At 45.9% G+C, this 23,843-nt stretch overlaps 2 protein-coding genes across 6 annotated transcripts in view; one reads left to right on the top strand and one right to left on the bottom strand.

Moving 5' to 3' along the window:
• The window catches only part of LOC119388139 (arylsulfatase B), a 48,723-nt gene extending 37,484 nt beyond the window's left edge, over positions 1-11,239 (top strand). For both annotated transcript variants that reach the window (XM_037655788.2, XM_037655787.2), the window contains 4 exons: positions 1,536-1,804; positions 2,225-2,401; positions 10,474-10,605; positions 10,696-11,239. In XM_037655788.2, coding sequence (XP_037511716.1) covers positions 1,536-1,804; positions 2,225-2,401; positions 10,474-10,602 — 575 coding nt within the window. In that variant the 3' untranslated portion in view covers positions 10,603-10,605; positions 10,696-11,239. The remainder of the gene's footprint in view (positions 1-1,535; positions 1,805-2,224; positions 2,402-10,473; positions 10,606-10,695) is intronic.
• Positions 11,240-14,212: 2,973 nt separating this feature from the next.
• LOC119388138 (uncharacterized) overlaps positions 14,213-23,843 on the bottom strand; it is a 266,896-nt gene continuing 257,265 nt past the window's right edge. For all 4 annotated transcript variants that reach the window (XM_049413829.1, XM_049413830.1, XM_037655785.2 and 1 more), the window contains 2 exons: positions 15,959-16,091; positions 14,213-14,474 (listed from right to left, as the gene is read on the bottom strand). In XM_049413829.1, the coding sequence (XP_049269786.1) occupies positions 14,225-14,474; positions 15,959-16,091 (383 nt within the window). In that variant the 3' untranslated portion in view covers positions 14,213-14,224. The remainder of the gene's footprint in view (positions 14,475-15,958; positions 16,092-23,843) is intronic.

Genomic DNA, 23,843 nt, shown 5'->3' with positions numbered 1-23,843 from the left:
TGCTATTGTAATTCAGAACAGGTCACTTTGTTTGGAGCAAAAGCCTGGTGGGTCTCAGGGAGAGAGTACGGGCGCTTGCCTGCTTGGCGGTTGTGGTTCTCGCGTGGTTGACACAGGTGCTGTCTTTCGAGAAGGAATGTTGGCCAGCAGAGCAAGAAGTTTTTCTCCGAATTTGAACGACGCTACCAGATGTTCGAGATCACCGGAGGTGGCAGAGGAATGCAGCAGAGCAGCATCGGGGTGTGCACGACTTCGGCATACCAGCATTGTCTTCATCGACCTCTCCCCACAAAGGTGGTTGACCTTTGTACGTCGAGGTCTCGGCCTGCCGCCGGGGAAGCTGTTACAAAGCAAATGCGAGGGTCCTGGGCCAGCTGTCTCCAAACGAGTTTTCCTGCTACTTGGACTCCCCCCCCCTCATTTCTGAGAACGGATTTACCTACACCTGCTGTCTTTTCCCTGAACTGAGCGCTTCGGCGGGAAGCTGGCTGCTACACGCGGGTCCCCTCCGTGGGACGCGTATTTGCATCGAGTGTGCTTTTGGCTAAGGCTGGTGCCTTTGTTCGTAAAAGGATTATCAGTTCCCCGAGGTGGCATTGTCTCCCCCCCCCCCCTTTTCTTCCGAACTGGTCGGACGTGGAGAGTGAGAGTGTAGTGGTCCCTGGCGTGCCATCCTGGGGGCGGTGACCTATGTGTCGAAGAGACGGACTCTCCGAAGGCATGCATGCTTGTGATTGGACGTTTGCTAGTTATGCAGCTTCAAAGGCATGCTCATTTGTGATTGGACATTTGCTGATTAAGGAGTTTCCCTATCTTGGGAATGAAGCGTATTTAAGGAGCAGCAGAGCGTCTGCTCGGGACGGATCGATCGGACTAAATGTCGTTCTGACGATCCTGTCCTCTGGCATGTTGTAAATAAACTTCTGTAAAGTTTCCTCAACGCCGGTCTCTCTGCCTCGGCTTCCTGCTGTTACGGACGTCCCTGGGCCTGCGGTACGACTCCCGCCACTCAGCTCCACGCTACCCCCTGGGTCCACATCGGACAACGACCCAGCTCGTAACGACTGGTTGCAGCGGTGGGATGGATCCAAATACCCACTCGTAACAGCGCCTAAATCTAAGTACAGCGGCTTCTAGCATTTTGCCTCCACCGAAATGTAGCCGCTGCGGCTGGGATTCACGATAGAGGTCAGGTTTAGCAGAAAGGTGGTCTAATCAAGATGCACTGTTTTCTAGATTAGCTTTTTTCTCGAATTTGTGAACTCTTTCGGTAGTTTGTGAACCGCGAGTCAAATCGAGCACACACTTAGTAACGATAGAACTTGTTCTTGGGCGAGCTGGTGCCTAGGTTTGCTAAACATCTTATTCCTGGCGCAATTTTTTGAAACATGAAGAAAGGAAAGAGCAGAGACGCTTCTCCGACGCTCCTTGGCGCTCCTCTGTCCCTTCTTTGTCCTTTGTCCATGTTTCAAGCTTTGCGCCAGGAATAAGATGTTTAGCCCACACTTAGTAACGTTTGCACGGTCGGTCGGCAGGAGGCAATATGAAGAACGTGCCCCAGATCGATGGCGTGAACCAGTGGCAGTCGCTGACACTTGGAGCACCGTGGCCTCGTAAGGAGGTGCTCTACAACATCGACCCCGTGTGGGGTCAGTCGGCCATACGCGGCGAGCGCTTCAAGATCATGGAGGACCGCAATAACACAGTGTACCCCAACTATGAGTGGTACGACCCAGTCGGCGCCGTGGCTCCCGACCACTGGAACACGCTTCACGAAGCGAGGCAGGCTTGCCTCGCCGCTCAGGTGCGCTGCGTCATTCAATAGGATGTATTCGTACGGCAAAAGCGCTTGCGTACTCGGAGCTCTAAAGGGGAAGGCAGGTGTGCGTGTGTGTGTGAAGGGGGAGGGGGAGGGACTTGTAGTGGGGCGTATATCAATGAGAAGAAAATAGTTTTCACTTATTTCTGAATGAGTGCTAATGCAGGAATTGTGGTTATGCGTATCACCTGCACCAGTGTGTATAACCTGGTGATACACACACTCACAACAAAATTGCGCTGCCGGCCACAGAATATTTCTTGGTTGCATTTATACAAACAAATATTACAAGGTGAACTTAGTGCCTGCATGCGCAACCGCTTTGGAGCTCTGAACGACGCAACATACAATGGAAATGTGAAGTCTCGCGTGTCCACATTACTGCGCATGTGTCTTCACGTGCAGGTGCTGTCATGCTTCCACGGCAAGACCTTAGAGACACCTAAGGAGCTGCCGGATGCTGTGTTGACTGATATTACGATACAGGGAGGACAATACTGTCACCCATCCATGGGACCCTGCATGTACGACCTCGAGAACGATCCGTGGGAAAGGGTCAACATTTATCGCCCTGATCATCCCGTAAGCGAGCCTACGGCTTTCTTGCACTTATCCTTAAGAACAAACTTTAGCCCAGTCGTTTCACTATGCGAGTACTTGTGTAGCAGAGAATCACTTAAGGTACCCTTTAAACGAATCAATCTAAATAATTTTGAGCATTAAATTACTCAGCTGTAACCCCACAGCAATAAAAAAGAAAAAAAAAATCGCCGCCCAAGCGCCCCGTACAGATGTGTAACCAGCGAAGCTGAAACTTGCGGTCCCGGTGTTTATTGCGAGCTGGGATCTATCGAAGTGTCTTCTGTTGTAGCTTTTGATTTCTCTATCACCACATTTAACAGATGCGTGTTTCAAACTTTGCGTTTGGGGACGTTAGCGTAAAGAATATTAAGAAATGATTTTATGGGTAACGATTCGTGCTGCCGTGGGTATCATCCCTAACTATATTATACTGACAGAACCTGAAGAAAAACTAGTGCAAGCGCGGAGACCCTTCCAGATAGCCATTTCTAGCACTGCTCCTTTATAGTTTCGGTGCACTCACGGACTCGCGGACCGCCACATTTTTTTCACGTTCTAGCCATATACAGCTTAACAAACAGTAAAAAGTATTAACACAGCAATGTTAGCGCTTATAAACTACATGGTTATCATGGGAATGGTACCTCTGCAGCTTAGTAGGTGCAATGGATTAGCCTTTAAGTGTAAAATAGCACTTCAGATTTGGCCGAATTATACGCTGTTTTGATGTACGCAGCAGCTGTCCTTCAGATAGAAAGAAGAAAAGATGACGCAATTGTTTCGGAAACGAATACCGTACCACTGGTATGCGTTACGCATGAAATCTCTATTTTGCTGCTGCTTCTGTTCCCTCAGTGAAAACGTGAAAGACAAAAAAAGAAAAAAAAACTCATCAACCTTCACGTAGTATCGCGAAAACACGGGAAGAACACGGGCGACTGGGTTTTAATACCGTCATTGCAGCTGACGTCTCCTCCTACATATTATATATATGCCGTTTACATTTTACCTGGTTTGTAACAGTCGATTCAGGCATACCAAAAAAAGAAACAGAAACCTTCCTCTTTAAATTGTAGCATTAGGAATCTACGACGCCGCGGCGCACATTGCCGTCGTATTCTCTTTCCGTTTTTCCTCATTAGCGGCCGGAAGGAGTCCATTTCGCCTTCCGGATAAGGCTTTGCACGAACTTCACTCTGCTCTGAGCTATGGTTTATACATTCTTCGGAACCCGACAGTTTATTTTTCTTCTTTTCATTTTTCTCCTGAGTCGCTTGTCATTCTGAAATTCCATCATGGTGGTTGAAGAAACTAAAGATTCATTTTATAATGGACATTTCTTCTACATCTCGGTATAAATAGAAGCGTCAGATGCTGGTTTGATGCTTTGACAGTGCTGGAAGCTAGCAACTGCTATATACGAACCTGCATTAAGATGTCGACGTACTTAAACGTATAGTGAGGAGCAGAATGTTAAATGATGGTTCGATCTAGACAGAATGTTACGAGAAGCGTCCTCAGAGCAACGTTAACTGCATAGCCGCAGCTATACACATCCTGCTACTTTGTAGCAATATCGTAACATGGGAACAGAAAACGGAGCTTCATAACTTTCTACGCTGCACAGCGATGAAAAGTAGAGGGCGCCTTCATCGATCTTGAAGCACAGAAAAGATAACACGTGGATTATACAGTTGAAAAATGAGAGCTCACAGGACGAAGCACAGTAGCGGGTATCGAGGAATGAGACGGAAGCGTGACGGCATCATTTTAGATATTTCATAGGTTCAGGCTTTTTATTGCATTTTATGTTTTTTTATATTGTCGAAGTCATCATTATTATTATTATTATTATTATTATTATTATTATTATTATTATTATTATTATTATTATTATTATTATTATTATTATTATTATTATTATTATTATTACTTCAAGTGAAAAAATAGAATATTGGAAATGACGGCATACATTAAATTGTTACAGCGTTTGCCAGGATTTCCAAGAAATCATCTACAATTGCAGATTTCATAGATGAGTACAGCACAAATTTCAGCCGGTTTATTTGTAGCACAGTGTGCTCCTTGCAAAGTAGTTTATCGATTTTGTTGTTGTTGTTGTTGTTGTTGTTGTTGTTGTTGTTGTTGTGTTACCGACTACAAGACTTCATAGTTGTTTCCTTTCCTTTGCAGTCCTCAAAAAGTTTTCTAGGTATTTAGAGGCGAAATAGATTCTAGGATGACACACCTCCATCTGGTCCTTTGGCTGTTGACACGAAGCACGATTCACAAGAAATCGCAAGGCAGGGGTAAAAATAAAAAAAACTCGGTTGAATCCTTTACCACAGCCATTTTTCAAAGCGTATGCTCGAGAAATCCATCCGTGCGTTCTTCCGTCCTTCCTTCTGTCCCTGCGTCCGTCTATCGATTCATATAAGACGCTGTCGCTGTGAACATGACATGTTGACAGACTGAGTGACAGCGTTCCCACACATACAACCTTAGATTTCAGTTCCTTCTACTATACTTGTTCCATACTTCTTTCATTCTCTAATACTATGTACTTTTTTCCCCTTTTTCTAGAGCGCTGAAGCCAACCAAAGATACTTCCTTTTTAGCAACCTTGGAGTTCCTTTTCTTTTCCTCGTTGTCCTTGTCAGCGGCGACATTTGCAAACAGCGAGCGGCAACTTCTTCGCTCGCACAATGCGAACTTGAAATCTATGCGCTCGCCTTTCGCGCAATCTGATAGGCTTTTTGTGACAAATAGCTCGTGTCAACATCAAATGCGATAGCATTGTTGACATAAGATCCCGCTCTCAGACTGCTAACAACAGAGAAATCAACTTTCAGTGCCCTTACGTTTTATATTACCTTTTTAACCCTTGTATTTCACTTTCCCGACTTTCAGCCGTTTATACAGACTACCCTTTATCAAGGAGATATAAAACTGCTGCTGCGTTTGTCTTGCGAGCGTTGCTATCCGTTTACTTGTTGTTCTTCGTCTGCATAACGTAAATTTTGCTGGCGCTGTATAGAAGGCGCGTGCTTGTAACATTTTGTTTATATCGGAGTATAGGGAAGCCAAGCTCAAGTTTGGGCGCGACGCTCGCGCGTCCGAGCGGTGCGTTAGTGGGGATAGACGCTTCCGGCGAAGGCGGTTTGTCGCTGGATTCGGCAGCGGCGGCGGCAAGAACACGTGCGCACATGCGCCCTTCATTCGGCCCGGGGCACTGCTGGTTAGCAATAGTTAGATTGTGACGCACCACAGATGCGATCTGAGAGTTCTGCGATTGCACGGCGCGGGATGGCAGTGCGTTCGCGAAAGTGTTCGCGCTTTGCGTTCGCTCTGTGGATATTCCCAGTTATGATAAGAGCAGTGGTGGCGCTCGACGTTGCTTTGAAAGCCTACATGTAGCGGTTCTTTCCTATTTTCGTTATTTTCCTTCATTATTAGCTGGCCACCTACGTAGGTATACGTCATACCTAGGTTAGTGCCGATATCGGCTACTCGTTGCGGTGAGTTGTGATCATTAAAAAATAGTAAAATCGTTTAAATAAAATCGCTACGTAATGCGACCGCTGTTCTTTTTTTTGTGTGTGCGTGTGTGGGAAATCACAATCATCCAACCTACTCACCTTGCAAGCAATTGTGATATCCGCGAAGTTTTCTGTTTGTAACTATCTGGCTGCTTTCAGGCTGGCGACGATTCTTCCTGCGCTGAAACTTTCGACTCTGCAGTTTCCGCGTAACTTACTGCTTAAGGCGTGTTATGCAATGTATCGAAAGTGACGGAACCAGTGAACAAGTACTGGCAGGCAAGTCTTCATTAACACCATTTCCGTAAAGCGTGCTGAGTTCGGAAGCTCGAGTGAAATTTGTCTTTTGGGCTCCTACAAGCGCACGTAAGTGCTAGCTGCTCACGCCGGTATCGATCTGCCTGAACGAGGTTAGTTGAGGTACACCAAGTCGCTTGGCAATGTTAATGTAAAAGTCGTTAGGTCATTCGGTGTTTCACAGCTGGCTAGCAACAATAGGGTGTCCTTTCCGCGAGCTGCATCATGGCAAAATTGATCGAAGCTGAACTAAAGACCTTTGCCCATCACAGTTAAGATTGGCATCAAAACTCTGGTGGGTCCGGCCGCCTTAGCATGATCTCTGGCAAACCTATAAATTTCGTCAAGTTCTTTAAAACAGACCCATCTTATCGAAATATTGTAAGTTATTTCATACACACGATCGAGAGAAGCTTATACAGTACAGATTGCAATCAAAGCACTATTTACAGCAGTTTGAATCAGCGTGCTCTGCGAGTTCTTTAAAACATCATCGAAGCGATATCGTGTCGCGCTGGACGCCTGCATAATAATAATAATATCTGGGGTTTAACGTCCCAAAACCACGATATGATTATGAGAGACGCCGTAGTGGAGGGCTCCGGAAATTTCGACCACCTGGGGTTCTTTAACGTGCACCTAAATCTAAGTACACGGGCCTCAAACATTTTCGCCTCCATCGAAAATGCAGCCGCCGCGGCCGGGATTCGATCCCGCGACCTTCTGGACGCCTGCAGCATATCCTGGAGTTGATAAGGTATTGTTCGTTATGATACCGTTTTGCAGCGCGTATCAAAAACAAGGACACCACAGAAACATGAGGACATACAAAACACGTAGCGCTTACGTTTTTGTGTCTATTTTTATGTTTCTGCGTCGGCATTGTTTCTGATGCACGCTGTCATAAGCTATCATGACTCAGCAACCAGCCCACCATTACGTCTTAAGCATGTTCATTATGAGAATTAATGGTCGCACGTGCCGGCTTCAGTATATGAAAAACGGCACATATAAAAAATTTCGACGAAACTTCTAGATTGCACGCTTTGTAAGCAAAGTGTTTACAGTTAATCTTATTCGCCCTGATTGCATTGAGGAAACAACGATCTGCAACGCAGTGAGCCCGAAACCCCTTTATCGGCAACTTTCCGTGCGTACTGTAGCGTTGCGCAAAATGGGCTTTAACGGTTCTATAACAAAACACGTGGAGCTCGATAAGCCTTAATGAACCACGAAAGACGACTTATTAGATAAACGATGTACTCCTAAAAATTCTGCTCGCCGAGTTTGACCTTATGTAGTTGGTTTGGAGCCTGTTCGTAAAAATAGAACGATGTTGGGAAGTCTGCAGTGGCTTAGCTACTTATACAGCTTATTTGTTTCTCGTTTTTCTTCTTTATTCATGTCGTCACACAACGGAAAAAAACATGGCTGATCCCTCCGTCATAGGAATCGGTATAACACGAAAGTGAAACGTGTCTTCACAATGTCTATTCGTGTTTGGCAGCTATAGCACCGTTTGACGTGGATGCACCCATGTTGACAGCATGTCTCTATCGCGACGACTAACGCCCATGATCATGATTAAACCGCTGAGGTAGCTGACGGTGTGAACATATATTTGGACACAGCGAATCGTGAATCGCGCGTAAGGATGATATCAACAAGCTCATAATCAACACTGGCACCCGGTATGCACTTCTTCAAAGCGTCGTCAGTTAAGGAGAGAAACGGCACGGTGTGCGCTTTCTAGTAATGGGTAGCCGACGCCTGTGCTCATGCATACAAATACACACTGCACTTCAGCAACGCTGGAGGTAGAGGTTCGTAGCCTGAGCCGCAAACGCGTGCGTCCCGCTGGCCTCTGTCTCGCACACGCTGCTCTCGCTCCACCAAGGCACGACATTCGCCCGTCGAAATCGCGTCCTTTCTGCAACGCATATTGCAGCAGTTTTGTTAGTCGGTGCTCTCGCAGTTGAAGCAGTCGGCGGCAGAGAAATCCCGTTCGTGCACGTGGAAGCTGCACTACTCCGATGAGCCGACGCACGCTAACACGAATCCAAAGGCAAAGAACGTAACTGCGTCAAGGGTGCCTCGGCGACGCCAGCGCGGCCAGTTTACCTCTCTGGTATCGAGACGCTTTAACCATGACCTCCGATATCACGTGCAATCTCGGAGTAAGCGCTAGTAAGTGTCGATCATCAAGCATTACTTCTTTTCACCTCTCACAGACGGCGGCACCGCCCCGCTCCGCCCGCCGCGAAAGAGAATCTGTGAAAGATATAAGGCGCGTTCGCGCCGTGCATAGCATCTCCCGTCTTGGCTTAGTCGGTAGAGCGTCGGGCGCTTGCCGTCGCGGCCGCAACGTCGTGGGTTCGATTCCCAGCGGGGTATCATTTTCTTGGTTTTTTTCTTTCTCACCCGTTGGCGTCCATTTTAACAACGTCATATCCGTGACGGATGTACTTGGTGGACCCCGGCATAAAACACTTTCGTGTTAAAAATAAAGAAAATTCTACTTAAATTGGATAACGTATTGCAAAGGTTGAATATTAGCAAATATAACGATCTTTGGAATGTCTCTCACTATCGCAAGAAACAAAGCTTCAGGCGAGAAAAAAAAAGTTGACAGTATTTTTTTCACTAAAACAAACGTCGGTAGAACGACAGAAAGCTGAGCTAGTTGGTAAGTATTCATTCTAAAAAGACCTTAAGTCTGCCCTCACCAAGTCGTGCGAGCACAAAATGAGTGATAGCTTTAACGCACAGCTTACGCGTCTTTTAGATGTAGGTTATCCCCGTGGTGTAGTGGCCAATGTCGCTGAGCGTTTAATGAAATTCATTATGCTAAGTCCGAGCATGGTTGCAGAAAGCGATAGGAAGAAACATGTTGCAGGTATACCGTACATTCATTGCGTATCTCACAGGCTAAAGAAAGTAGGAAGTAGATACTCCGTTAATGTTGTTTTCACGGCTGCCAGTAAGCTAGGTAAGATATGTGTCGCTGTGCAGAGGAAGAATGAGCGAGTAAAAGACAAGAAGCGAACCGATATTTGTTCCGTAAAACACACAAATTCACTGATTGCCGTAAAAGTGTGGTGTATAAGGTTCCTTTCAGCTGCGGCCGCTTCTACGTAGGACAGACGGGCCGCTGCATTACTCAGAGATTATTAGAACATAAAAGATCACTAACCGGAGGCTCACCTTCTAATCTATCGTTACATTGTCGAGATTGTAAGTGCACGCCAAAATGCAATGAATGCGCAGTTTTGTACTGACATAGGAATGAAGAAACGAGTCTGATGATTGAGGCATGGCATATCGAGAATAGTGGTAGCGCATGCGTGAGCCAACCATCGATTAACTTGCATAAAGGTGAAATCAAATGCCTTAACAGTTATCTTTCGCGTAGGCCCCCACGCGTGCCGGATTAATAGGTTCGCCTATTGCATGGGCATGCGCAGATAAGTTTCCGTGCATTCTTTCTTTTCCGCCGTTGTGCATCTATTCAGTTGTTAGTCGGCGTTTGTGGTGTCCTGACTTCTTTCTTGTGTCCGTGTTTGCACGCCCTGTCTTTTTGAATAAACGTCGGTAATAACTGATTATATGCCTTAACAGTTATTTTTAATTCCATCTCTCGAGAGAATCGTTTGAAGTTGTGCATTGTAGGCAGAAGCTGCTAAACAAAATGTTATTTTTCTTCCTTTCGCGATTCATTATCGGCTGCCACGAAGTAACCACGTTGCAATCATTATACTAAGCTCATGAAAAAATGTAGCTGTGAACGTGCTTCCTACATACGCAAACCGAATAAGCGACGGTTTAAAAACTGCGTATTAAGAAACCGTCCACCAACTTGTGCAAGTGAATAGTTAGTCTGCGAACTAAGTTTAATTAGCGAGGTACCAGCACTATTTGCAATAGCTGGCAGTGTGCAGTACCTCGGGCATGCACATTATAAAACGAGGCGAGCGATCGCTGACATTGTCAGCCCAAGATTATCTAACAAGCTCAGAACAAGCATATCCCTTGTAACAAGGGCGCATTATTCAGCGCCACCTACGAGCTAAACTGCTGCTTGCGACATAGTCTGCGCGAATGCCAGCCACTATTCTAGAAGTATACGCGTTCAACGTCTATCGAGCAAATTGTAGCGAGACGCAAAATTCGTTATGCTGTCCCACTTCTTCCGCTATTATCGCTTACTAAATCTGAAGTTACCTCACGGTCTCTCAGGAATACATGAAACTGCGGGGACGACTCGACGAACTAAAGCTAACGATGAAGAGCCCACTCGTCGGCTTGCCGGATCCCAGGGCTGACCCTCTGCGCCGAGACGGTATCTGGGAATCGTGGCAAGACTGAGGGGTGATTATGTTGTCTTCTTCCATTCACCGCCTCGCGTGCGATTGTTGCTTTCGGTTCATCGAGGTATGTTACTCGTTTTTCTTTCGTTAGCGCCGCCGTCCCTGAGGAACCAGGCGCTGGAGCAACGCTCGCAAGGACTGACAAGCTCATCAGTGGCGCAAGTCCGAATGTGTGACCTTTGTCGTGGCTTACCTCGTGGGACGGAGCATCTTCTCTCGCGAAACGACTTGTCTCTTTCGTGCTTTTCTGTCATGTGCGTTTCGGTATTTATATGTCTCGATTGTCTCATTGCCGGCTTGTTTCGATCCCCGCCATTGCATTCGGGCTGCACCGACACAGCGCTGCAGCACTGATTGGTGGCCCGTGCGCCCGATGAGGTAGGATGCGGGTAATCCTTTCGATAAGGCACTTGCCTCTGCTGCTGCTTTCACTTGTTTCAGCGCGGCTACAGCGTGAACACTGTGATTGTATCGTAACCCGCTGGCTGATAAACACGTCTTCGCGCTAGTCCTGAAAGCACGGGACGCTATACTTGCGAACGCTAAGACTGTTTATAGCTACTGCTCGTTAATTTGTCCTAATGTTAGGTACGCAGCAAAGGTACGCTAGTGAAAAAAGTTGGGGAGGGGCGAAGCATGTAAGGAAGGGTGTTTCAGCTTCACTAACGTGAAACCTGGGGAGGGGCGTTGAAGCATGCGGTGTGCGCCGGTGTTTCCCACAGCAACATCGCTGCTAATGGGCAATGAGAGACAGAAAAAGTAGCAGCAGCAGCAGCAGCTCGCAGCAGCATAAGAAGAAGAACGGCCTGACCGAGGTAATTCGCCGCATTGTTTTCAGATATTTCTTTCATGAGGCACTAGTGGTGCATAAAGCCCCTCCATCACGTCTACTGCCGCTTTTTTAAGTAGCGCCAAGCATTGTTCCGCCGCCGTCGCCTAGTTCCGGTTCCGGAAGGAAGTTATTGGCCCACCTCCTTCCGCTTTTTCCTTCCATCTTGTTTCCACACACGCGAGACAGCAATTATTTTTCTCTGCTACAGTGAACTAGAATATCTTTACCTCTGCCGCCGAGGGAATTTTCGCTCGGTGTTTCTGCGTCGCGAGGGATGCCGCCTCGCTGCTGCGCACCAGGCTGTCCGACGCGATGGAATACCGGCAAATCCGCCGGCAGGAAGGTTGCGGAGACAGCCGAGAGGCAGGACAATCAGGCGGAGGCGGGGGGTGGGGGAGGGTGCAACCGGGAAACATCATGGCGGCACGTCCGCTTCCGCTGCGGGAGATCCGGTTCAAAGGTAGAGGGAGAGGGCGAGTTGGCGCTACTTAACCTGGTCGGCGGAAAACTCATGGAGGGGCTTTAGTGGTGCAAAGCCTGAAACCGGGCATTTAGGGAAGGGTGTTTCAGCTCCGCTAACGTCGTCGGCTATTAGTTGGGCTAACTGTTTCCTCCTTCATTTTTAGTGGACCGGTGGCGAGTCAAGTACCATCGCTTTGCAGATATGTTTGAAGAAGTGGTGATTCAAATTGATGACTTTACCGTCGAAATCAAAGTTTGTCTCTCTGGTTTTAGATAAACTTGAGCGCCTTGGTAAATTTCGTCGGGAAATCCTGCACCGTTGCTAAGCCAAACATAATGTTTTAGGCAGCAACGACAAACCTTTAACTCATAATATGCATAGTATGGACCGGTGGCGAGTAGTGGGATTTACTCCATTTTTATGGCGCATACCCGTTTATAATGGACCGTGACTACGACATGACACGCCGACAAGCAGAGACCCTAAGGTGCTCCGCCCCTAAAACGCAACTTACAGTCTGCTGCACGCTATATGCCTGTAAGCTGCGGCGGAAAGGAAATTAGCACAGGTGACCGAGGACGGGAGCAGCAAATTCGCGACACGCGCCATGCTCTTGTTCCCGAGCGTGGCCTTCGCGATTAGCTCCGACAGTGCAGCGTTGCCACGGCGCGCTATCGAAGCTATATGGCGGAGGCCACGTCTCGAGCTTGCCAATAACGAATGGCAGGCGCTGTCCTTGTTTTAAAGCCCGGGTGGCCGGCAAGAAGCAGCCCTTTTTGAAGGCATCACTTGGAATGTTTGTGGCGATATTGCTTTTCTGGTCATCGGACACTTGTGCTAATCTGTTTTCGCTGCAGCTGTTTAAAGCACGCCATAACCTTGCACGGTTAAGAACTTGCAAAAACTTGAGTACTAGTAATGCCTGAACTCAGATTCTCAGCCCCTGCTGGTATAAATAACCAACAGTTTCATATAGTGACCTGTATGTTTCCAGAATACGCAGCAACTGCGACCCGCTTGTTCTTGGTGACGACGATTTTCTAGCAACTTCAGGCGACGCATGCAAAAGAAGTACGACACGCTTCATTTTCGCTACTATGCCGTTTTAATTTGTGATCGATGAAAAGTACAGAGACGTTCAATTAGTTTACTAGTGTAATTACAACGCAATTAAACGCGTTAATGATATTAAATTCATGTTATGTGAAACATTAACATAATGAGTTACATTTTCTGCACATTAAAACACTGGTGTGTTGTACAAACATCTGCTCAGCAAGCCTCGCTTCTCTTTTCGTGTTGGGTGATTAGTACAGGAGCAATATTGTCAATCCTTTAATGCGCTGTCCTGAGGTGGGTAACTCAAATTAATTGCGTATTAGACACAATTCTCGACAACTTCTGGCGGAACTTAAGATACTTGAGTTCTCTTCTGCTAGAAACGTTGACCTGACGTGACTATTCATATTTTGTGAACAGCAGTAAACGAAACACGGTACTCTGCCAAATTTACAGAATATGTGCTGCCAAACGCTTCTTAACAGACAGTGAACTGAACTCGTCTATTTAAAGCTAAATGTTTGCAGACAGTGTGATTGAAACGAACAACACTGCGAGTACGAACCTCCAGCTAATGTTTTAAGCGAGAGGAGGAAACAAAATTTACGCAATTAGGAAAACAGCGGTGTAGGCACAAAACGACCGCTACAGAAAAGCTGGAGGACGCAAGACGTTTCGAAACAGCAGCATTTGTAAACCACCACCACTGCTACCATTTCGTTACGCGTAATCGTGCCGAGAACACTTTTTTATAGTATGTGCCAGGAAACACAACTTTTGTGCTTACCCACCACAACGCTTGGATAGCAGCAAACATATCTTCCACAATGGAAGTAAGAAGTATATTTTTAATATAAGTGTTGGTTACATTAAATTTGACTAAGCCGCTGTCTCGCATTTTGGTTTATACTGGTGTGTCATGATAACCCTAATTGTTAATGGTGTTTTCTTCGATTTAACTATCTTGTTTATTCTCACGTGTACGCGCTTGTAAGGATATTTCTGTACTATATCGCACAGCGCGCCGGGCTCGATTGAAGTGCAAGTTTTCACCCACTCCTTCCACTAAACTCGAGAAGTATAGAGATAAAAAACATTCAAACGATGCGTGCGAGAACTCAGATTGAGCAAATTTTGCGGTGTTCTCGAGTGCACCCGTGCATTTCGCCACCTCCGTAGCTTCCACGTCTATACTTTACAGCTCTGGATATACGTATGCATAACGACACCATCATTAAAACGACGGCGCACCAGCGCCCCAGACGGCTACCACAACAGGTAGCCGGTGACGTAAGCGAGAACCGCTGACGTCAGCGCGGTTCTTGCGGCGCTGGCGAGCCGTGTCGTGCCGGAGGGGTCGACGTCGACGCACACTGACGTCTCGTAGTTTCGGCAGAAGTTGTACAGCAGCCGGTTGGTCAGCTTGTCGGCGTACAGCTCCACGTGCTGACGGGCGTCTTCGCCGCAGGCATTGGATAAGCGGTCGCCCAGGCACTTGTGGTACGAGTGGTAGGCGCTGCACGAGAAAATTGGAAAATTTCGAGCTAGACCTAGTGTTCTCGAACAGTCCCAAGTTCGATAACTCGGGAAGTTTTTCCCGCGTTCTGTGGAATCAGTCACAACGCCGTCGAATCGACTGACTGCCGCCGAGTGCCACCGAAGCGCGGCGGCCACTTCTTTCGAGGGTAGGCATTGCCATCCGTTTCCTGAATGATATATAGCGCTGATCTCTGGATGGAAGTCCTAAGTGTTCAGTGGTTGATATAATTTAGAGACGTATACGATAACGGCGATAAAAAGTCGAGAAGAGGCTGATAGAACCGGAGTTCTCAGAGGCGTACAGCATCTAGTACGTAATAAACAAAAATGAAAAAAAATCTATAAAGGAGATAGTATGCTGGAGTGCGATAGATGAAATGACACCTTATTGAAAAAAAAGAAAAATACTAGGTGACTGCTGACTAGATGACCGCCGTCAGCATCCACATAATCGAATAAAGAGGAGGAATATTCTCACTTAAATGACCCAATTTCGCCAAGAAGTTTTAAAATATTGAACTTAAGATAGATATTTCTCGGCCAACCTTATCTGACTGTCGCGACAGAACTGGAATTCTTGTAGTGTATTCATGGTAATACGGACTTCGTAATAAACCCGCTTTTTCGCACAAGGCGAAAAGTATTGAAGTACAAGAAGGTAGCATGAGCTCTCTGGTCGTTTTATCGACGGTTTCAGCCAAAAGTGAAGAGCGCCAGAACTGGTGCCACTCCTATAGATGTGGAACGTCGATTCCTAAAAAATGCACACACAAAGAAGAATAATAAGTTTTTCGCGAAATCGTTCATTAGAGTGTGCTTTCATTATGCAGATGAAGCTTACGTTAAAATTTTCTGTGCTGCGGCTCATACAGACTCAGATAAAGCTATTTTTCAAAAATCGACGGGGACTGGGAGAGGGGGGAAGTGACGGGGAAGTCTGACCTTGAAATTGTGATTGCTGATGATAACAATGGTGCAGATTAAATTTATGTCCGTTCCACTGAACGTCCCAAAAACACAGTAACCTCTGAAAAGATATCGTGAGCTCGTGACTTCCAGTCACACACAGACTTAAAAAGGGCAAAAGGGAAGGAAGGAAAGGATGCCCGGATGCCCTAACATCCCTACCCCCTGAGAGGCGAGGGGTGTCCGGGCATCTGGACATTCTCCTTGGATCCGCGCATGCATTCATAAGTGCTCGGGCCATGTAGGAATCATTAATAATTGGTATTAACAACGCATAGACGATAAGGAAAAGGGACAGGATAAGTAGAGGCAAAGAGCACTGTTTTGCCTCTTTGCTTGTACTTAGCGATATTTGCCTCTTTGCCTCTACTTATCCTGCCCTTTTTCCTTAACGTCTATGCGTTGTTAATACCTCATTAATGGATCCTTATCCAATTCGCCCAAGCTTTCGTTCTTACAAGCTATGTCTGGTAGTGTATATATAGATGCACGCACCAGCAGACGTCGTTCGTGTTGGTGAGTCCTTCGGAGTACTCCTTGTACTGGTCCTTAAGGGTGCGCAGCCTCTCGGAGCACTGGTCCCCGCTGTGGTTGTAGTTGCGCAAGCAGTTGATGTACGTCTTTGCCTCTGCATGTAATAGCCGCAAAAAATTAGGAACAACATCATAAACAGCTCTGCACGAAGAGTTTCTTTTTTTCGTTCTTTCAACAGGTCTGAAAGGGGGCAAGGGTTAAAGGTCATAGGAACACCTGACAGAGCCTCGCTCCATGTGATATTGATATGCTTACAAATAACCCAACCGTTGTGAAAATACTATAGTAAATACTACGACCTGTTGGGCCAAAAGTTAAATGCTATATGATCGCCGGACGGGTCCCCGGCTCTCTGTTACATGAATTTATAAAAGCGCCTTCTACGATTAGTAGTACGACAACCGCAGGTTCGTGGCCTTCTAGTACAAAGTCAGGCACAATTAGTACGTTCCATTCCATGCAGACAAGCAAGAAATGTATGTTGCTTCTTTTGCCAAGCCCGAAAAACACCGTACTGAATATTTTTTTCTATTACCATAATTCACATCTGACAAGTCCTTCTTTACATGTCCCAACGCCGACAACCTAGCGTGAATGCTAATATGCGTTATACAATCCTTTAGGGCACCCTAAACAACCTCTGACAAATACAAAGTACGAGCGCGTTACTCTCCTGGCAGTTCCCATCCTTTCGGCGCAGCTCGTCACGCCAGCAGTCTGTTCACGTGACGTCATGAGGAAATAAGCTCTTGATTGGCACATATACGAGAAATATCAGTTGTGAATTGCCCTCTACCCTGCTTTGCCATGCAGTCGCACGCCCGTTCTGTCTTTTCTCGCATGACTATCGTGCGCGATCAGCTGGTTTCACTTCGTCTTGTGCGTCTTCGACTGCGCAAGCGGAGATAACAGCGTGTTATATAGTCGAAAAGCGCGAAATCCCGATAGGCGCAACGCTTAGTGCTGATAATTTGTCCACGTGTTTTATGAAGAAATAAGTGGCGAGGAGGAGATAGCGCATGTATAGGAAGGATAGTGAAGGCGAGAAAGAAGCCACCTTTTCGTCGTTGAACTCGGAGTGGTTTAGGGGCCCTTTAAGCGACAGTTTTGCGCAATGTGCTAGGAACGAAGCATAGAACTACTACGCATGCGTGGACCAGCCTTCGAATAACTTGCATAAGGAATGCCTAAACATTTTATCGCGTAGATCTGCGCATGCGCCTGATTAAAAGGTGGCGCTGCCCTACCTGAGCATGCGCAGGTGTGTTTTGTGTTTGCTTGTTTTTCCGCCGCCGCGCGCCCTTTCGGTCGACAGCCAACGTATGTGGCGTTTGGTTCTCTTCTTCTGTGTCCATGTCTGCACACCTCACCGTCTTCCGTGCTAATGGTGAGTTTTGGTGGTGCTCTGCTGTAGATTATCGCTCGACGGACACATAAGCTTCACAAGACACAGGAGTTCCACAGACCAGACGCGAGCGCGTCGCCGCTGAAGGTTGAGTCAAGCACAGCGGTCGGTATTTTAATCTGAAGTGTTTCTCGATGCATTAAGCAGACTCAAAATTTCCAGGTAAGATTTGGATTATCTTATTGCGTAATGACCGGCTGTTGACCCGAAAGTCACAGATTCGATCCCGGCTGCGGCTGCCGCATTTCGATGGAGGCGAAATGCTAGAAGCCCGTGGACTGTGCGATGTCCGTGCACGTTAAAGCACACCAGATGGGCGAAATTTCCGGAGCCCTCCACTATACGGCGTGGCTCATAATCATGTCGTGGCTTTGGCACGTAAAACCCCAGATGTTATTTTCTTATTACGCATTTTCAGTAAAAAGGCAATACAGGAATTAAGTTTGCTTGCAAACCTAGTCCCCCTGCTCAAAAGTAGCTGAGCTTGTGGTACAGATAAGAGCAGCACAGATAATTCGTTGCCGTGCACATGGTTACATTGTTGTCACTCCACGGAGACGAAGGTCACGGGTTCGTCGACAGTCAACACAGGTGCCGTAAGTGTGCGATAACGCTACTCCGCACAGGCTTTGCTGGAGCTTTAAAACAATGTCTCTGTGCAGAACCCTCCCGAAAAGGCCGCTACGACAGCTCATGCGAACCGTTGGGACGCGAAAATCGATCGACAGATCACGTAATCGATCCTGCTAACGCCTGCGTATTAAAGTCTTCAACCTTCGTATCCCTTTCTTTTTGAAAGAGACTGCCGGCAGCGCGCTATAATATCCTGTCTAAATTTCTGTATTCGTAAATCCTAAGAAATAAAAGACAAAACGAAGAAGACCAGCCGGGAGTGCTATTATGTAGACTTTGACGCGCTTCCATCGGGCTGACTGTAATTTCCTCTTATCTACTTTTACAGCAGCACCGCAGAAGTTTTGCAGGTCCTTTCTTTCTTACATCCGCGCAGCCGCCCAAATTGTCTCGCTTTACTATTTCTTATTCTTGTCTTTTTACTCAGTGCCTCCCCGAACACCCATTTGTCAGATTGTCTTCTTTATAGGCGTGGCGCGGTTTCCTTTCAGTGCTTAAACTTTGTCTGTATTTTATTTTCCGTGTACCACTGTATCGAACCATACTACTACACGTTTAAAATTAGTGTCCACCTTCTGCACAAATACCAGCTAGAGAGCATTCGATAAATTATATTACTTCTACTGCTACACTGAACGTGGTACATAACGTCAAATATAAAAAAACATAACTCGCCTTAGGGGATAAAATTTATTTATGGACGATACTGCTCTTTTTTTCTTTATATATGTGGAATCCATTATAATTCTATATGAATACTGCTCTTCAATTGGTTTATTCAAAAAGCAGTTTTTTTTACTTATTGATTTACTATGTCTATATCTATTTTTAAAGACTGTCGTGCGGCGTCCAGTTCTCGTTTACCTTTATCTTTTTTTTTCTATCGCAACACAAGTTTTCCTGTAATATTTTTGTACTTGCTAACCAACCAACTTTTACTGATAACTTTGGGCACTAGGTCCACCTACAGCTCGCTGCCATCGGACATCCTTCTGTATATTTATAATTGTAGGGCTTTTTATACTATTGACCTCGTGGGCAAACCCTGTATGTGTTATGCCCAAATAAAGTTTACTTACTTACTCTACAAAAAAAAAAAAAATATCTCAACTGAAAGTTAAGTCACGTATTGACACGCGTCATGGTTGCCTTGTTTTCAGTCGCGTACTCCCTTGTTGCTTTTACTATTTTAAACCCCCACGGTAGCTTATAATTACGGCGCTGCAGTGCTGAACTCGAAGTTCATGTGATGGCGTCGTCACGTGACGGTAGTCATGTGATGTCATAGCGACGTCATGATGACGTCAGTCATGTCGCAAATTTTGGCGATCTGTGACGTCATGATGACGTTCGATCTCGTCGAAGGCGGCCACGTTTCGATAGAGCGACCTTGTACCTAGATTGTATCTAGAAACCTTGTACATATATTTAAGTGCGTCTGATTAAAGAGGTCCACGTGTTATAGAAGTCAATCCGGAATCCTTCACTGCAGCGGACCTAATAGTCGAATTGCATTTCTCGTGTATTAAACCTCATAATTCATTTTTTAGGACTGTTTTATTGAGCGTCTTCTTTTTCGTCGTGTACATTACGTTGTTACGCTTCGCTTGACGTCCTTACTCGCCGAATGAAAGTTAACGAAAAGGCGGATCCGGAGACAGCATGCTTAGTCTCTACAAACAGCATATGCTCCTATCTACAATACGGTTATTTGTTACCCTGCTATCGTCACGAGCAACATTATATTTGCCCATGTAAGGCCTGTCGTCGTGTACTAGCCGTACTCTAGCAAGAGGTCGCAAACATTTGGAAGGAAAAATGAAGAGCTTTATTTTTATGCAACAGCCATAGTCACTTTAAGTGGAATCGAGAAACACGCAATTGTTTGCTACTGGCAATATAATCGTGTCTATACTCAAGAATTTTAGGGCGAAAGCCTTATATGCCTCATCAAACACAAAAATTGACCATCGGTGGCGCCAACACGAGTGATGCAAGAAATCATCACGTTATGACGTCACCAAATGACGTCATCATGACGTCACAGGTCGCCAAAATTTGCGATGACTGTGACGTCATGGTGAGGTCGCTGTGACGTCACATGACTAACGTCACGTGATGACTCCATCACATGATGTCGTCGCTTGGTCAAAGATTGGCCGATCACGGAGGCAGTGCAAAACAAGGTCAGGTGCAAAAAGCTTGCAACGCCTCCAATCCCGGACAGTGTAAAACCACGTTGTGTGTAGAAAGCTTCCGGAGGGTGACGGGGCAGGAACAATACATCGACTGAGAAGAGAAAGAAGGTAGCTTTAGCCTTCGAGTCGTCTTAGTTTAATGCATTAAAGACCCTGTAAATCTTTGTTTGCGTGCTTATGTCGTCAAAACACCTCAAGTCTGCTTAGCAGTTATGATGTGGATCGCCTATACTATAATCGGTGTTCAGGCGCGAAGTGTTCTATGTGGCACATGTGGGTACTTGACAATTGCTATTGGCTCACTCAATGTTGAGTATTTTATTCGGGCCGGCTTGAAATCTACATATCAGAAACCTGAATCGCGCATTAGAAAGCGCACATTGCAGGTTTTGCGTTTGTGCACGCAACAGTCCTGGCGTACTTTTTTTGCATGGGTTGTTGCGTGCTGTTGTTATCCAACGTACTACATGCGGCTCATACTATGGTGGATTTGCTAGGAAATGCGCGGACCATTAAAATACTGAGTAAAGATATGAAACTTTTGAGCTTCTATATAATATTTAATAATGAAAAGTTTCTCAGCGCGCACACAACAAACAAGGACCTGAGGAAAGAAAACAGCGCTTGTTTGTCTTTTTTCCTCACGTCCATGTTTGTTGTGGTGTGCGCGCTGGGAAACTTTCCATGATGAATTCCGACCAACTCGCCAAGTTTTCTATACTTTTGAATTGCTATAGAATAAGCGCTCTTGATATGCGAAAGTATGTGTTAGGATTACAGCAATAACAACAGGGAGAATGTGCACCTAACTATACAAATTCAATACAATTTAGCAGGGCATTTGTTCGGACTCTACAAGAACTTCCTGGACAGCAAAGCAAACATATGTCTGTGACTGTGGCCTAAAGTAGATGGCCCAAACAAGACTAACTGGTACTTTTATATTTTAAATGACAGCGCAGTAAAAATAGCGGACAGGGAGGACCGAGCGGTTTCAGCGAGCTGTCTGCTTTCTGTCCACTTTATTTTTGTTGAACGGTCTGCTGAAATTTCAACCATGATCTGCCAGAAAGACCAATCGTTCAACGTTTGGATTCCATTAATTCGAGGCCAAGATTTCATAGGGGTGCTCCTGATACTATTTTTGTTGGAATAAGTGAAGTGGCGACGGGGTAGAAGGAAGTGATGGGCCGTTTCCTGCAGATCACAAAAAGAGCAGACAGCGAATGCTGGGCAAATACCTTCTTGGAACGAACCCGTCCCCAACCTCATTTCTACTGGCGCCCACTTTAAGTGCACCGCCTCGGAACAAAAGTACGTCAACGAGATGACTTGGTCAAACGTGAAATGTGATTGAATGCGTTGGCTCTTTTGTTCACGAGGTTTCGCGGAGCGCGTCCATAGTTGTGACTTGATTCAAACAGTTCCTGAATTTCACTCGTACTTATTCGAAACTAATTATTTAAATGGGCGCTTCAATCGAGAATAGACTGATTTTGTTCATGGTGGAAGGTGTAAAACAGCGCAAACACAGGGACAGAAGATACGAACGACACAAACGCTTTTGTCCCCGTTCATATCTTTTCGTATGGTTCGTTCGTATCGCAGCGACGGCGGAGAATGTTCCACATTAGCAGCCGTGGCTGCGAAAGGCGCTGGCTGTCACTACCAGGATTACACGTAATACGTAGTAAATCAGACGGGGGCAAACGACTACCGCCGTAAATAAATTGATAGAGCATCGGACGCGTAATTCGAAGGTTGTGTTCGGGTCGCTCGGGCAGCAACTGTGAACTTTGATCAATGGGCGCGGTAGCGCGCGCTTTTTTGTTCCTACCCTTGTACAAAAGTGCCATTTCGCACTACCCTGAATAGAAAATTTCACTGGTTACGCAATAAACAGCACACGCGGCGAATAACTGAATTAGAGATAAGCATTTATTAATGAATATCTAGCTGTACGCTAGCAGATGACGTGAACAACCGAAATCGATGTAACAAGTTATTGATGGATGCCTGGCTATGCACTCCAGGATATGTATAAATCATTTATGTCTAGTAAATGTAAGGGGCGACATGCTCGGGATACGATGGATATGGCCTTGGATATGAGGAGCGCCGTAATGGATTACTTCGCAATAACTTTTGCGAAGCGGTGGTTCCCTTGCGTAAACCTGAACGTTTACTATAACCGCAAGGCAATTTTCGTATACGTTCCGCCCAGTCTTGATGCTTGTTCAGTGAGTTAAATGCCCTACTTAGTGTTTCTGAAGCAGGGGTCAGCAGCCGGAAAGTCATTACAGTATGGCGCAAATGAGTACGAAAGAAATGAAACGTGAATAAAAATACATGTGTTCTTAAAGCTCAAGAGTTCGGTTTGTCTCGCCGCGCTTAGACACGATAGTGAGCACTGATTAAAGGAACAGATAAACAAGAACGAAAGAAGGTTCTCGGTATTCTTCATTCATTTATTTCTTCTCAGAGCAAGAGCATCGACTAGTATTGACGCCACGAGACGTGGCACGCGAGAGTTTGTTGGCCTTTTTCTACACTAAACGTATACCGAAATCCTCGTGACGCTGGAGAATGAACGGGTGTTACACATCTGCGGTGATGTGTAGCACGGACATAGTTTATGTATGCCTGTGCATGTGTTTGTGTACACGTACATACACACATGCAAACATTTCGGGGGATTTAACCACCCCCTGGCTACGCTAGGCTACGCCAGTGTTTGCTGTGTGTTGCTGCATATTGTCACTCTGCCGTAACGGTGAAGAAAAGCCGGACGCAGTGGGTAAACACGAAGTGATTTAATGGGGCGAACTTGTGCCGGGTAACGGAAATTACAAGCGACACTCGCTGTACAAAGATAACGGTGAGCACGGACGTCCAGCGTCGACCAATCTGCTCATGTGTGAAATGCGTCGGCTTTTATAGATGTCTTATCGAACTTGCCAGCGTTATCGCTGGTGCCCGGGTTAGTTCCAGAATAAACTGTATCGTTCGCGTGCAGCGCACAGTCTTCACGGAAGATTCGAAAATAATCTGAAATTGCGTCATAATCTGAAGTGCGTCATAATTCGCGACTGAAGGGGCTAGACGACTATTCCGTATGAAGCTAGGTGTAGGCGAATATCTCTAATAAGATTAGAGCATTTTGTTGTTTTATTTTATGTTGCCCTAAAATATTTGAACGTAGCTGTTTATAAGAAAAGAAATACCCGCGCTTCCGATTTAATTCACTGTTGTAAGGTGTCCAGAAATTCCTATGACTATACACTCATACCTCATCCACAGTTATTACTTGTTTACTATACCTACATATAGTGTTCTCAGTATTTATTCCCTTACAGTCTTTCCCATCCTTCTGTCTCTGTTTCCTTCCTTATATATGATAAAAACAAGGTAGATGTGCAAGCACGGACACAAGAGTAGGAATAAAGACAACGCAAACACCACACTTCTCTTGTGCACGTGTTTGCACGCCCAGCTTATTTTATCATGAATCCATACTAAGTATAGCTCAACTTGCTTTCGCTCTGAATTTCCTTTCTTCTTTGCTCTTCTACATCCACCCTTTTTTCTTATTTACAATAGCAGAATGTCT

Source organism: Rhipicephalus sanguineus, chromosome 3 (assembly GCF_013339695.2).
Source record: "Rhipicephalus sanguineus isolate Rsan-2018 chromosome 3, BIME_Rsan_1.4, whole genome shotgun sequence".
NCBI classification, from domain to species: domain Eukaryota; kingdom Metazoa; phylum Arthropoda; class Arachnida; order Ixodida; family Ixodidae; genus Rhipicephalus; species Rhipicephalus sanguineus.
This window is presented reverse-complemented; position numbering and strand designations above follow the sequence as displayed.